Source organism: Apteryx rowi, unplaced genomic scaffold, assembly GCF_003343035.1.
Source record: "Apteryx rowi isolate R43461 unplaced genomic scaffold, aptRow1 scaffold_6, whole genome shotgun sequence".
Taxonomy (NCBI): Eukaryota; Metazoa; Chordata; class Aves; order Apterygiformes; family Apterygidae; genus Apteryx; species Apteryx rowi.
The window spans coordinates 1,567,593-1,581,979 of record NW_020450871.1 but is presented as its reverse complement, the minus strand read 5'-3'; the positions used below and the strand labels follow the sequence as shown (position 1 = coordinate 1,581,979).

At 60.8% G+C, this 14,387-nt stretch overlaps 1 protein-coding gene across 2 annotated transcripts in view; it reads right to left on the bottom strand.

Moving 5' to 3' along the window:
• Window positions 1–8,195: 8,195 nt before the first annotated feature.
• The window catches only part of PEMT (phosphatidylethanolamine N-methyltransferase), a 32,761-nt gene continuing 26,569 nt past the window's right edge, over window positions 8,196–14,387 (bottom strand). The window contains exons 4-7 of one of the 2 annotated variants that reach the window (XM_026083284.1): window positions 13,940–14,051; window positions 10,375–10,449; window positions 9,483–9,543; window positions 8,196–9,354 (exon numbers count right to left, since the gene is read on the bottom strand). In XM_026083284.1, the coding sequence (XP_025939069.1) occupies window positions 9,489–9,543; window positions 10,375–10,449; window positions 13,940–14,051 (242 nt within the window). In that variant the 3' untranslated portion in view covers window positions 8,196–9,354; window positions 9,483–9,488. The remainder of the gene's footprint in view (window positions 9,355–9,482; window positions 9,544–10,374; window positions 10,450–13,939; window positions 14,052–14,387) is intronic. The other variant, XM_026083283.1, reaches the window with a different exon arrangement.

Sequence of the window (14,387 nt, the reverse complement as noted above, 5' to 3'; positions counted from 1 at the left end):
GGACCCTGCGCAGCCCGGTGCCCGGTCCCGGGGCTGTGCACGGCGGCCCCTTTGCAGCCCGGTTCCGGCTCCCGGTGCCGCGCAAACGGGCCCCTTTGCAGCCCGGTTCCGATTCCCGGTGCTGCGCAAACTGGCCCCTGGCCAGCCCGGTTCTGGTTCCCGGTGCCGCGTAAACTGACCCCCTTTGCAGCCCGGTTCCGATTCCCGGTGCTGCGCAAACTGGCCCCTTTGCAGCCCGGTTCTGGCTCCCGGTGCCGCGCAAACTGGCCCCTTTGCAGCCCGGTTCCGGCTCCCGGTGCCGCGCAAACTGGCCCCTTTGCAGCCCGGTTCCGGCTCCCGGTGCTTTCTGGCCGTGGCCCCTTTACATCTCGGCACCAGGGACTTGGTGCTGTGCGAGCCGACCCGTTTATAGCCCTGATTGGGATCCCCGCGCTGTGCAAACTGACCCGTTSGCAGCCCCGTTCGGGACCCTGGTGCTCTACACGGCGGCCCGTTTGCAGCCCGGACCGGGGATCCGGTGCCGTGCACAGCAGCCCGTTTGCAGCCCGCTTCGGGGTCCCGGTGCCGTGCGCGGCAGCCCGTTTGCAGACCGGTTCGGGGTCCCGGTGCTGTGCAGCGGGGTCCCGGGGCCCTTGCACTGGGGGTCCCCGCGAGCAGGACCCCTTTGCAGGACGCGGTGCCCGGGCGGGGCGGGCAGTGCGGCGGCAGGGGCCCCGGGGCAGGGGGTGCGGGGGTGCAGGGAGTCACAGCGCCGTTCCCGGCGTGGTTTCGATTCGTTTCGCACTTGCTCACTGTGCAAAAGTGGGTGTCCGTGCACACAGTCCGAGCACGCAGAAAAGACATCTATCTACCTATGAGTAAAGAACCTATGCATAGAAAAGCAGAAAAGACCTCAGAAGACGCTATATACATATATATTTCATATGTACAGGGCAGGGGACAGGAGTAGAAAGAAGTCAGTGTCCCATCGCGCAGCTCCCCCCCTTGCAACCCGGCTGGAGGCTGCGGGGTGCTCCTTGAAGAACGGCTTTTTACCGCTGCTCTTGCCCCGGGAGCAGCCCATCGCCGGGGGAAAAGGTCCCCAAAGTTAACGGCGGGGGGGCTAGAGCCAGCTCTGCAGCGCGCCTCTCCGGGGCATCGCGTTAAAAAAAAAAGGGGGGGGGAGCAAAACGGAGAAACGGTGCCTGGAAAATAAAAGTCTGGAGTGTGTGTGGGGGGGATTACACAGCATCGGCCTCAGCCCCCAATCCTAACCCTAATCCCAGCCCTAGCCCCCACCTGCCTGCCCCTAACCCCAACGCAGCCCAGCCGCCGCCGCGGGGGCTGCAGCGCTGGGTCCTGCCGCTGGGGAGCGGGCGAGGGCGCCGCCGCCGCCGCCGCCGCCGCCGCCGCGGGCAGCGCAGCCCCGGGCGAGGAGGGGGAGAAAGGCTCCACTGCCAACACCTGCCTGGGGGGGGGGGGTTAGGGGGGAAAAAACCCGCCGAGGGTGATGCTCGCCCAKGGTTYGGGATAGCCGAAACCACACGCACGACGCCCAGAGGGGCCTCAGCTGCAATACGGGAATCTCATCAGCACGGCTTGGGAAAAGGATGCTGCTGAGTTTATAATCTCCCCCGGCTGTGGCCTCCCGCGTGGACTGTAATTTAAGCACTGTCCAAAGGTTTCTGAAGGAATTGCAGTTCACCTCTGGGGTGAAACGGAGCAGCCCGTTGCAGCCGTCATTGCCCATGGGGAAACATCCTGCCCAGCGGCAGCAGCCGCGAGGAGGCTTCAGGGAGGGACAGTGGGGCTGTTTCACGTGTTTATTGATCTGCATGTGAGACAGCAAAGAGGTTTAATGGCTGATTATAAGGCACAAATGCATCATCCCAAAGTAACAAAAAGATCATTTAACTGAGGCAGTTGATGGAAAACAACAGGAGAGAGAGGAAGTGCCTACCTCCGGGGGACAGACAAATCAAATATCTTGATTAGAGTTTATTCTTAACTGTACAACTATTAATAGTGCTAGGAATGGGTAAAAATAGCCTGCTCAGAGCCTCCTCTTAGGCTGGCCAGCTTCAGCAAATGGAAAATCTATTTGCTTCCTCTGAAAGACTCTTTGGCAACAGGAAAGGCAGCACATGTCGCCTCGCAGGCAGTCATATGCCACCGAGATCCCGTGGGCCCGGCTCAGAGGTGCAGGTCACGACTGGAGCCATCCCGCTGGGAGTGAGCCAGCAGCGAGGGCTGGGGCCCTCGGGGGCCGGGGGGCCGGTCGTGCTGCAGCGGACGCTGGGAGCAGAGGAGGCCCGATCGCTGCTGGGGATGCTGCGGATGCTGGGGCAGGCAGGGCGCTGCGGGGGGGTGGGTCACGAAGCAGCGAAGGATGGGGGTACCGCACCGTGCAACGGCTGTCATATCTGAGAGCCCAGCTTCTTGGGGGGGGGGGGGGGGGGGTCACGAAGCAGCGAAGGATGGGGGTACCGCACCGTGCAACGGCTGTCATATCTGAGAGCCCAGCTTCTTGCAGGGTCGCACAGAGCCTGAGGAAAGGAGCATTACAAGCAGTTAGTCTGATTACCCGAAGATCATCTAGAAATTTGTCTCCTGGTGGAACCGGAGCACATTTGCCGGGAGCTGGCTGCTGTTGGTTGATGATAAAGAGTCCACCTCGCTGCTAGGCAGAGCCTTCCCACTGCTATGACTCTCACTGCTAAAAATCCCCTCCTATTTCTGACCTGACTCCCTGAATCTTAAGCATGGGCAGGTAAAATGGCATCCTCCCCCATGGCTGCCATATCGCCTGCCAGAATGTGACCCTGCCGCTTGCGGGGGTGGTTTGCTCGTCGCTCTGACGCGGAGGAGTTCAGGCTCTTTGCTCATTCCCACCGGCAACCTGGTGCAGCAAGAGCCCCAGGCAGGCTGCCGTGCACGAAACCCCGAGCGACTGCAGCCGCCGCTCGCGGAGTCGAACATCTTCAGCACAGCTCGATCCCCAGTTTCTTGCTGTCTCGCTCCCCTTTAGCACCCCCCGGGTGTTCCAGCCACGAGACAATGCACAATAGCCGGCCGCGAGCAAGTCGGCTGAGGTAAGAAAATTCCACGAAAGTCACACAAACATCCCAGCGACAGAACATGCAGCTCCCGAGGGTCCGGCTTGGACGAACCGTGCGAGTAGAAAAAATAGAGCTCACAGTAATATCAGCCTCTGCAAAAATGTAGGAAGCAAAATGTACCAGAAAGCATGAACGTGCATTGCACAGTCGAGCCCAGAAATAGGCAACCTGAGGGGATACTCGGAAAAGAACAATTACATCAGAACACAACTTTGATTCCTGAGCGTGCTGCCGGAGCTGAGAAGTCTCTTCACCTTAGGGTCGGGCTGGCCTTGCTTTATGGCTGGTTCCTCAGGGCTGAAGCAATGAAAAGCAGAGTGGAACAGCCATGTGTGCCTTTCCCACCTGCACGCCCCGTACCCAGGGACCTTGCACAGGCCAAGGAGAGGAGCAGAGCAGGCATGAGCTGTTTTCCTTTGCTGTCAAGACTCTTTAAGTCCTTCTAAAGGCTTGGCCTCTGCACAGCACCTAGCACAGCCTTTTTTTCCTGCAGACTGGGGCTTGTGAACATGCAGACAGCCCCGGCAAACCCCTGTCCCCGAGCCCAGCCGGGGCCGTGTGCCAGAGACAGCGACCGGCTCCCTGTTCTGCGTGCAGCACCCGGCACCGTGGGATCCTTCTCCTCAGCCTGGTCGCAAACAACAACCGGAGGCTGATGATTTCCCAACGGCTGTTTGCAAACAGCTGGACTGTRCAGGACTCTGGAGACCGACCCGCGGTTGGACGTGGGACTCCTTAGCCCTCCGTTCCCACCCCGCTCCCTTCCCCAGAAAGAGACGGGGTGGGGGGATCTGGCGGAGGAACCTCCTCCAGCCTGCAGCCCTCCACGACACCGCCCTCTTCCCAAGGCAGGAGGCCCCAGATCCTGCCCTCGCTGTCCAAAGGCCCCAGCTGCTCCCCAGGACGGGCCCGGGAGCTGCACGCTGGAGTCGGCTCTGCGGGGCCCGGAGAGGCGAGAGGTGCAGAAGGAAGAGGGGAGCAGCTGGGCAGGGAGGGTTTAGCTATAGCTCTTGCTCCRTCCCCTGGGGAAAAAGCATCTGATTAATTCAAGATGCAGCATCCAGGGTTCCTATTCATTCCCTATATTATTAGCTTGTCTCATTTTATTAAATCTCCTTTAAGCCTTTTCAGAAAAAGCACGTAATTTGCAACATATAATTTTTCCCAGATGACTTACAATGCAGAAGCGAGCTGCTCTGTCACTGGGGATCGGGGGTTGTTTTTATTTGCTTCCTCCCCCCCACCCCCTATTTCTTTTGCAACAGTTTTCCGTGTGTCTTGATTCCTTTTAGCATTTGGGATTCAATTAGCAGACAATCTGAAAGCCTGAGACACGTCTCAAATCCCCAAATCCTTGAGTCATGCAGGCAAGGGGCAGCGATAGCTTGCTCGGCCGCATCATCCGGATGCCTGGCGCAATGCAGTCCCCAGCGAAGCCTGCAGAAGCCTCGTGCCGCCGGAGCGGGTTTGTGCCATGCCGCGGGCTCCTGACTCTCTGCGTTTGCAGCTCACGCATGTCTTGCAAAACCCTGGCAAAAAGGGGAAAAGGCCCTGGCTCGTACGCCCGGAGGAACAAATCAAATAATAAACTCATCAGAAGCCCATAACAGGGGCTCAGCTTCGGCATCTCAGCGCAAAGCCAGGGGAAGCAGCACGTGCTCTGACCGATGGCTCGGTGCCTCTAATTTCCTTAACCGGCTGAGCAAACACACATGCAAGAGCTGAGCACACAGTGACTGTCCAGGCTTYGATGGCGCCACACGACACGTAGATCAGCCCACGAACGAGAGCGGCTCGGTGGCCTTGGGACGCTGCCACTGCTTGGTGTGGGCTCACTTTTTGGAAACACACCACGGCCGGGAATGGGAGCTGCCACCGCGGGCGCGGGGACAAGAGCCTGGTCCTGCTTCCCAGAAATGCCCTTCGGAGGAGACGTGATGCTGCCCCCGTCCCCAAGACCTTGGCAGGGAATRCAATGCTGGCAAAAGCCAAAATTTGGGGGAACCGAGGCGCCCGGGCTCGCCCGTGTCCCGAGCAGTTCGCAACCTTCTGGCCATTTCCACCCAAATCAGCCCGAGGAGCTGGGCACGGCAGCCGCGCTCGTCCCCTGCGGGAGATGTGCCGACAGAAGCATTTGCATGTCCTGGCCGTGTACCCAAACTCCGACACCTTCTGTTCGCCTCCGAAGCCCGGCAGCCTCCCTGGGATTAGGGAGAAATGTCACCTGTAACCGGAGACAGGCAGCGAGGGACCTGAAATATAGGGCACGGGGGAGAGGCAGGCTCCGCGACCCCGACGCGCGCGTTGCTACCCGTTCCGAGAGGGTTCCCATGGAAATAGCGGCTGCTGCCAGGGCAGCACGGCGAAAATAAGAGGCCTTCGGCGGAAAGCGCGGCGTGGCGGGAGGTGGCAAGGCGKCTGCTGGCGGCAGGGCTGCCCGCTGCCCGCGCCGGTGGGCAGGTTGGGGTGCAACGGGGACCAGGGGCTGGGGCGGGAGCCGAGCCCGCTGCCGAGGCTGACACGAGCCGCGGCCGGTGAACAGATTCCCCGCCAAAGCGACATGGAAAAAGCAGTGCATTCCGATCGTTTTCTCGAAATAAGATACAGGGACGCCGGGCCGCAGCTTGAGAATCCTCCGGGTTGCCGGAGGGCGGTTTTTAGCGTGCAAATTGGAGAAAACAGCCTCGTAACCCGTCCTCCGGCGCACAGCGGGAGCTGGGGGTGGCTGAGGCCGCTTGGCCGGAGCAGCTTTGATCAGCGCTGTGCCGACGGGAAGGGAAAGCAGCTCCCCAGCAAAGCCAAGGGAAAACGCCTGGCCGGAGAGAAACAGAGGGACCCGGGGCACTGGCAGGGACGTGCGGCGACGTGCCGAAGCGGGATGGGTCTCGGTCCTGCCAGATGTTCATCTGACCTCCATCACTGGCCGTTTCACAGCTGGAAACAGCTTCCCCCAAGGGTTTTTCTTCCCGTTGCATTTATTCCTTGCTACCCATGGAAGCTCAGGGCTCCTTTCCTGAAAACCCGCAGCCTCCTGCCAGGGTCTGCTGGGCTCCAATCTCGGCTTTGATTCGCATCAAAGCCCAGCTCACTTGCYGGCGTGGGGCAAAATCGCTCCCCGCACCCTGCTGACCTCCCGCCCGACCCTCTGGCACCGGCCCCAAATCCATTCGGCTGGCGCAGGAACAATCGCCGGAGCCGTGCAAACCCCCCCGTTCCCCCCGTTTTCCCAGAGAGCAAACTGCAGGCTCAGCGAGCCCCGGCGCACCAGCGGTCGTGCCGTCCCCTCCGGCCCTTTTGCCGCTTGCCAGCTCCGCGGGGGCGATAAGCGCCCRTTTGCTTGCCCTGTGTGTTTATTCCCTGTTCCTGGCTAATAGTATTTGTTTTCCACGTAAGGCCCGATAGCCTTTTCTGCCCCGTGCGAAGGAAGCATGACCTGGCGGGATGGAAGCAAACAGGGGCCCCGGGGCACCTGCGGTCACAGCGGGGCGCGAGGCGCTGCCCCGGCATCCGCCTTACAGACAGGTCCTGCAGCCCGCGGTGCTGGTGATCCCCCCCCCCAAACTGCACACCAAGGAGGAATGCAAAAGGCAACGTGGAAAAAACCCACGTGCACCCCGACCGGGAGCTCAGCCTGCTTCTGGAGCGCCTCCGCCGCCCGCGCGCCTGCCGGGGACGCGCCGCGGCGCTGCAGGGCGATGCACCCGGCGCCCCGGCGGTGCCTGCCAGGGAGAAGTTGTGATTTAACTCGCTTCTCCCGCAGCGGTGTTTGCTCTAGAGAAATGTACTGAGCGCGAAGGCGAGCGTTATCTGCGGCGCTGGCACTCGCTGTTTCTTCCCAAGGCTACAAACAGACTCGACCCGCCAAGTTCAGATGGGGCCCCGGGAACCCGGGCTGGCTTCGAAGGCACGAGGGCGACCGCGTCGCCAGGGCCCCCGCGTGGTCTTGGACGCTGCCGGCCGCACACACGCGGGTTTGCAAGGGCAGGTCCCAAGGGACCTGGCAGCCCGCGGGGATGGGAACGCCGGTCCCTGGGAGCGGTGCCCCGCCGCGATGTGCCCTTGCACCCGCGGGGACGCCGGCGCTGGCACCGCCACGGTTTGCTGCTCAGGCTGCAGGTGCCATCCCCCGCCGCAGCCCTTGCAATATAATAGAAATATAATAGAAATATTAGGGTTGGTAATTAGAGAGGCGTCAAGTTTTTTTCCTTAATACCGGGGAGGGAGAGGCCCTTCATCCCTCCCTGCTCAATACCGCACACAGCCTGTAACCGGCTGCTCTGTATTTGGTGCCGGCAGCCGGCGCTCCCCGTAGGCACGCCGCGGGTTTGCTCCCCAGCGCTGGCCCGATCCAAGCCGAGCAGCAGCCCCAGCAAGGCGAGCTACGGCGGGCACGGACCCCAGCGAGACGGGACTCGAACGCAGCCTCTGAGCTCACGGTTTTCGCTTTAGGCAACAAAACAGACGTCTCCGAAATGCCAAAACCCGGCTTTGCAGCAGACAGAGCCAGTTCTCCAAAGGCAGGGATGCGTTAATCCACACCGGCTGCCGTGGGAAGGACTGGTAAAAACGGGGATAGGTTCAGTGMAGGGAGCAAAGGGGACACGGAGCGAGGGGGCAGCGGGAAGGGCTGCAGGGGTTTGCAAAGCCCCCCGGCCTGCGGCAGGGCTGAGCAGGTCAGCAATGAGGGTTTACCTGCTCTCCGCAGGGCGAGCGCGGCCCTGGCTGCATTCCCGCGGAGCAAAGCCTCCCTAGCAAGCGAATGTCTCTTTTGTAAATACTGATTTTGCCTATCAAGAAATCTAAATTTATTTGCATCAGTGACTTTGAGCCAGGGCTGGCAACTCTGACATAAATCGCCGGCATAATGCAACGCATCCTCTGCCGCGTGGTTGCTATGGGGACTGGGCCAGCTCAGCCTCCGTCTATGAACACGAACTGCGGAGGGGATGTGGAAACTTAGCTAAAAATAAAATACTATGCCCGAGCCTTCAAGAGGAAGGCCGTCGAGACGGCAGCGAAAGAAATCCTCGTGCGACGGCTCCGACGGAGGAACACGAACACGGCGCCCGCGAGGCCCGAGGAAACGGAGGTGCGACGGAAAAGAAACCAACACTTTTAATTCGTGAGGAGCAACTCCGGAAGGGCGAATTACAACCATGCACAAGCGAAAGGGAACCTGACGGTTTCATGGGGAAATGCTGGGACCGCGCGGACGCCGGGCCCTCGGCTCGACGCCACTCCTCCGGCAGCGCCGCCGGCATCACGGCTTCTCCCTGCCCGCCCCTTCCAATGCAGCTCCCGGCRCCCTCCCCAGACCGGCAATGGCCGCGGGAACGGCCGTGGGAATGGCCGCGGGAATGGTGGGGACAGCCATGGGAACAGCCGCGGGAATGGCTGCAGGAATGGCGGGGATGGCTGTGGGAACGGCCGCGGGAACRGCCACGGGAACGGCCGGGACGGCGCTCAGCGGGAGCGCGGGAAGGAGCCGCAGGAGGTGACGGACGGGCACCACGGCCGCAGGGGCTCCGAGGGCCCGGAGCAGCCCGGAGGCGAYGGGAGAGCAGGGGGGACGCGGGGAGGAGCCCCCGCGGGGACACGGGGGCCGGATGAGGGCTGGCGGCAGAGGGAGGCGAGGAGGCCGGGGGCTCCCGCGGAGGCGAGGGCAGCACATCCCGGCGGGACCAGGAGTCCTGGCTCCTCCGCAGCCTCCGCAGCGACGCAGCTCCCCTTTCCGACGCCGCTACCCTCTCCCAGGGGCTTTACGCTTTTTTTTTTCTTTTCTTATTTTTTTGGGCAATTCCAGCTCATTTCTCAAACTGTTCAGGGAATCTGTAAACATCCAGCTTGGGCCTGCAGCTTCACCCCTGGGATTTTCTGCTTTGGAACAGGTTCCGGCACTGGGATCTTTGGGAAGAGCCAAGTCCTGGCAGCTGTGTTTCATCCCAGCTCATGGTGGAACGGGACCTGGCTGCACAGAAAAAAGGGGGGAAAAAAAAAAAGCCCTTTTCCCCCCCTCCCCGGCCCCGCGCGCCTCGCGGTCGCCTCCGTCGTTTTTCCGCGCGCCCCGCAGCGAGGAGCTGGRCCGCTTTCCCGCCGCGGCGCGTCCTCCGGCCGATACGGGCGCCGCCGGCYGCTCCGCTGCCTCGCTGGGGGTCGCTGGGCTAATTGGCAGGATTCGTCGCAGGAGGAGAACGGGCGGATGAGAGGGCGCGGGGCCCGGGAAAGCGCGCCGTGCCGCGCCGCGGCCGAGGCCCTGCTTTGCAAAGAGACGAGGTTCCGTTAGGGACCCGGCTGCCGCTGCGGCGCCCGGGGACGCCGAGCCCCGGCAAAGGCAGCCGGGCAGCAATTCCCGCCGGGAGCAGCCCGGGCGCTCCGCAAACCTACCTGCTGCTATTTGCTCTTCGCCGCCTTCTGTTTGCGCCGATAGATCTCCTCCGTGAAAGGGCTGCGGGCGGGAGGCCGGCGGTTCGGGGGCGAGCGGGGGCGCAGAGGCAGGAGAAGGGCAAAAGCAGGGGGGGGAAAAGAAAAACTCCAGCTGACCAGGTGCTCCCCAGTGCCCTCTGCTCCTGCCTCTCCTCCAGGCCCAGAAACCATGCCCTCCGCTTTGGGCATATTGGGAATATTTATTCCCACGCCGCGGCCATGCTCGGCTCGGGCTCTCCAGGCTGCGGAGCGGGTCCAGGCTGCGCTGGGGCCAGGGCCATCCCTGTGCTGAGCGCGGCAGGGCTCAGCTGGGCCCTCTCTGCCTGTGTGCCCGCGCTCTCCCTCCTCGCACGCCGCGCTCTCGGCCTCTCCTCTCTCCCCAACACAAAAGCCCTCTCACTGTTGCGATATAACCACCGCTTCTGGGAATAATTTGGGGCTGCTCAGTCCAGGGCTGCCGGGCTATTGCAGTGTAAAATACCAGAGCTCCCATTGAAGGGAGAACAAAACGCAAGCTCTTTCTTGCAGGGTCTCTTCAGACGACACACCGAGTCCTACCGGCCTCCTCGTGGCTCTTGTCTGGCCAGAAGCAGCCGCCCAAAGGAGAGAAATCTCATTTCGATAAAAACAAATAAACGCATAAACGTTCCTAGAACTCGGCTAGTAATTTTAAAGTGGCATCTGCCCGTTATCAAAGCAACCGAAGAGCAATCATGTGTTTTCCTTTGTCCCCACTGAACTAATTGGAAAAAAGAAAAAGAAAAGAATCCCTGCGTTTCCAATTCCCCGAAACCTCGGGAGTCAAAGACGGCAGCGACAATTAGGAGCTCTCCAGCTTTGCAGAGCTACTCACCCCTCGTACAGCATTGCAATTGTGTAGGAAATTGCCACTACGGCTGTCAGCAAAAGGCCAGCTGGGCTTGCATGCCTGTTTTGAAAGAGAAGGAAAGGCGAGGTAAGTACATGGGCTTATGCAAGACACGGTTTAAAAGGAGAAACGAGACGTTCGAGGCCATGAGAGCGCTCTCCCGCTCGCTAAAGAGAGGCGAACAAAAGGTGGGGGTTTTGTGCTTCATGTTAACTGGCTTGGACAGATGTTAGCTGGCAAAGCTTCTTCCCCAGCCTGCTCCGGCGACTTCTTCTAAGGAAGATCCCTGCGCACCTGCGCTGGGAGAGCTTCTGCTGTGATGATAAACCCCGAGCTCGCGCGGTCGCGTCCCAGCCGGGCACGGAAACGCGGACCCCCGGGGCGGCGAGACGGGAAACGCCGAGACGGAGCAGGTCCAAAGTTAGGACTCGGAGGTGGGTCAGTGATGCTGGGCTGACAGCAGCGAGGCCGAGGAATCAGGCTGGAAATACCCCCCGTCCCCTCCTGCTTTGCGGCTCGCCGCGGGCACGGGCCGCCGGAGTCGCGTGGGGACCCGTCCCCAAGCAGCAGCTCTTCCCTGCCTCCAGCAAACGTGACTTCACTGGCAGCTGCACGTCCTACCCGCCAAATGGCCTTTCCACGTGCTCTGCCTCCAGCTACGGGCTGCCAGCGTCGCTCTTCGTTAGGGGGCCGCTAATTGCCTTTAATTGCCGGTTGCAGCTCAGCGCTGAGCGGCGTGGGGGGGGAGAGCTGGATGTCAGCGCCAAGATGTACGGAGCTGTTCCCTGCTGGGAAGAAACATCTCGCCGTCCTTGCGGAACGAGGACTGTCCTTGTTGGGGGGAAAAACGCCTTCCGAGGAGGAGAGGTCAAACCACCCGACCGTCAGCACCGCCGGGATGCCCCCGATTCCTGGAGAGAGGCGCACGAAGCTTCACCTTTCCACTGCTTCTCTTTGGCAATAAGTTTCTTCCTCATTAGGAAACATCGGGCAACTTCTCCATCTCCCAACCGCCCGCTATTACATGCTTAGTCATGTCTCCTCCTTGATTCGTATCAGAGAGAACAAATTTGCATGATTGTTTGTTGACAGCAAGACCTCTAATTGTATCATTTGGCTGCACTGCCAGCTCTGATTTACACAGCTTGTTGCCATGACTTAAAACATTTTCCCCCTCCACAGATACACAGAACCATCGCTGCACAACTAATGCTCGATTTGTCTTTCAGGAGCCGACGAACGCTTGACCGGGACAATGAGAAGCATCTGGGTGAACTGTTTTTTTCTTCTTACAGGCTTGACCTACTTATTGGCAATGGCTCGTTTTGCAGCAGGGTGGACGGGGGTTCGAGCAGGTAGGTTTTTCCGGTCTTGGCTCCTGGCCTCCTCCCTCCTCTCCTTGGTGGGACGCCGTCTTTGCAGGTCCACGAGCATCGCTCTGTCCGTGGACCGCAGGATTCGAGCCCTCCTTGGACAGTGAGCAGCAGCTCCAGCTTCCAGCCCCTCAAGGGCTCGTAGCGATGACCAGCTTGTGGGTGCAAACCTCTCCGTGGCCCTTCCAGATCCAAAGTTCCTTGGAGAAACTTCATTTATTACCATGGAGCCAGACAACATGCACAGGGCTGGCCCACGCTCCCCTTACGCACAGCACGGGGGACTCCACTCCCCAAAGCCCCGTTACTCGCTGTGCGCAAACAGGGTCAAAATGCCACCTTCGGCGTATTTGGTGGACAAGTTTATTTTGGCTGCGCAGCAGCCATGCGTCCAGCCTGGGATATATTTGCAATATCCTGGAAGGAAAAAAAAAAACAGCAGCTTTTGCTCCGTGCGATGCTTTTAACGCTGGATGTCAGTCCTGGGGGCAGGCTGCCTGGTGCACCGCCAGGCTCGCTGGCTTTATGCGGTCCGTGCCCCGGGAGATGGGAATGAATCAATCCCGTGGGCTCCGATGCCACGATACGGAGCGTGATACACGGCCGAGGGAGGAGGAACGCGCTCTCCGTTTCAGGCCCGTCCAAAGCCAGCCAAGGACCCGCGTGCAGCATCCCTCCCGCACGCGCCGCAGACCCCTGCGGCCGCACGCCTAAAATCTTCTTAAAGCCCTGGGAGCTCCGAAACCTGAGCTGAGACCCCAGGGAAGAGGAACGGCCAAAAACGCCGCGCGCAGGGTTGGGCAGAGCTTGCCCGGGCCGTGGGTTGGGGCCACCTCGCGCACCTCCGGGTGAGCCCAGCACGGAGGCGGCGGGTGCTCGGGATGCCCCAAGGGCACCCCAGGTCGTTAGCTGTCATCCTTAACGAGCAGCCGGCACGGCATGCTCCAGCTCGCATATGGCCAGGTTTGGGATGGACACGGTGGAGAACCCGGCAAGGGGCACCGGGTGCGAGGTTGCTCTCGCGCCGGGGTGGAGAAGGGATTTCTGTGACGCAGAAGCAGCCCGAGAGGGCTCAATCTGTTCTGCAAAGAGTCCGGGAAATAGTTTGATGCTGATCTTAAAAAAAAAAAAACAAAAAACAAAAAAACCACTTCCTTATAACTCCTCATGGTCAAATTCCTCCTTCTGCTCCGTCCTGGGGATTTGCCCCCGGCAGGGGGGCTGCGCTGGTTGCTCTCGGCCGCAGGAAGGGGACCCCAAGCACTGCCTGCCCCGAAACGCCGCCGCGGCGCCGCACCGGCTCCCGCGCACCCTTTCCCCGCGGTGCGGACCCAAGGCAGCCGCCGCGGGCTTCGCGGGAAGCAAGCGGCCCGTTGGGCACCGAGCCGGGACGGCTCCCGCGGGAGATTTCAAGTGCCGACCGAACCCTGGAAAAGCGCCACGGGCAGGAGCGGAGAACAGCGCCGTTATCCACTAGCAGGGCCAGAGTTAAACCACAAAAAGGTACTTAAAAAGGTACCAGGCAGTGGCAAAGCACTTTATTTGTGCCCCTAAGCAGCAGAGAGGTGGTCACGCTCAGGGGCGCCTGTGCAAAACAACTGGCGATAAAAGCCCGTAACGCTCTGGGGATCCGGTGCAGCGCAGCCGGGGTTTTTGCTCCTGGGCAAATAAATAAAATGCGGTATTAAATAAAGCCACATAAAACTCGATACACAGACTATACAGCGCATATTGCTCGTTTGCTGCCAGATTACAGCCTATTCATTCCCTCCTAAGCAGCTATTAAGCGGTGTTGTGTCACATGAGGAGCGTTTCGGAAGTGTTATCATGCGCAGCCGGGGGGGGGGGGGGGAAGGGGGGTGTTGGCTTGTTTTGATTTTTTCAGCGTAATTACAGGGCCAGGCTGATCCCTGCTATCGGCGCCCTGCCCCTGCTGCGTGACCCTCGGCGCGAGCTTGGCCCCGGCTGTTGGTTTTTCCGCTTGCAGAGCCTGCCAAGGACCGCGCTTGGCCGCGGATCGCCGCCGACGTTCCCTCTCCCCAGCGCTCGGCCACCACTTGTTTCGCTGCAATCGATGCCRCGGGTCTTTGGTAACAGCGGCCGGTTTTGCACGCGCCTCGGAATAAAACTAGCCAGGAAAGGAGACGGCGGAGCGGGTCCGCCGGCCGGGTACTCACATGAGGGCCCAGCCCAGGTAGACGGCGGTGCTGCCCCAGTACATGGGGTTGTCCAGGAYGCTGAAGGGGAAGCTCGTCACCTTGGCCTCCATCAGGATGCCGAAGTAGTCACCTGCGGGGCAAGCAGAGGGCTTCCCGTTAGGCTCCGCGGGGGCCGGCGGCTGCTTCGGCCTCGCTCGCTCCGAGACYGACCCCTTGAAGCCCCTCCGCAAGGGCGTAAGCGCACGGGACCAAAAATATTTAACCGGGGAGACGTTCCTGGCGCCCTGCAGCTGCGTTGCGAGATGCCACCACCAAAAGCCCTCGCCCGGTGTCACCCCTTCTCTCTCGGCTCAGAGCAATTCTYGGAATTGCAGATTCTCGGAATATTTTCGTAGGTGCTTCTCCCTACAAAACACTCAGTCACCAGCACGCGGGTGACAACAGGCGCTTGTCACCCAGAGCAAGC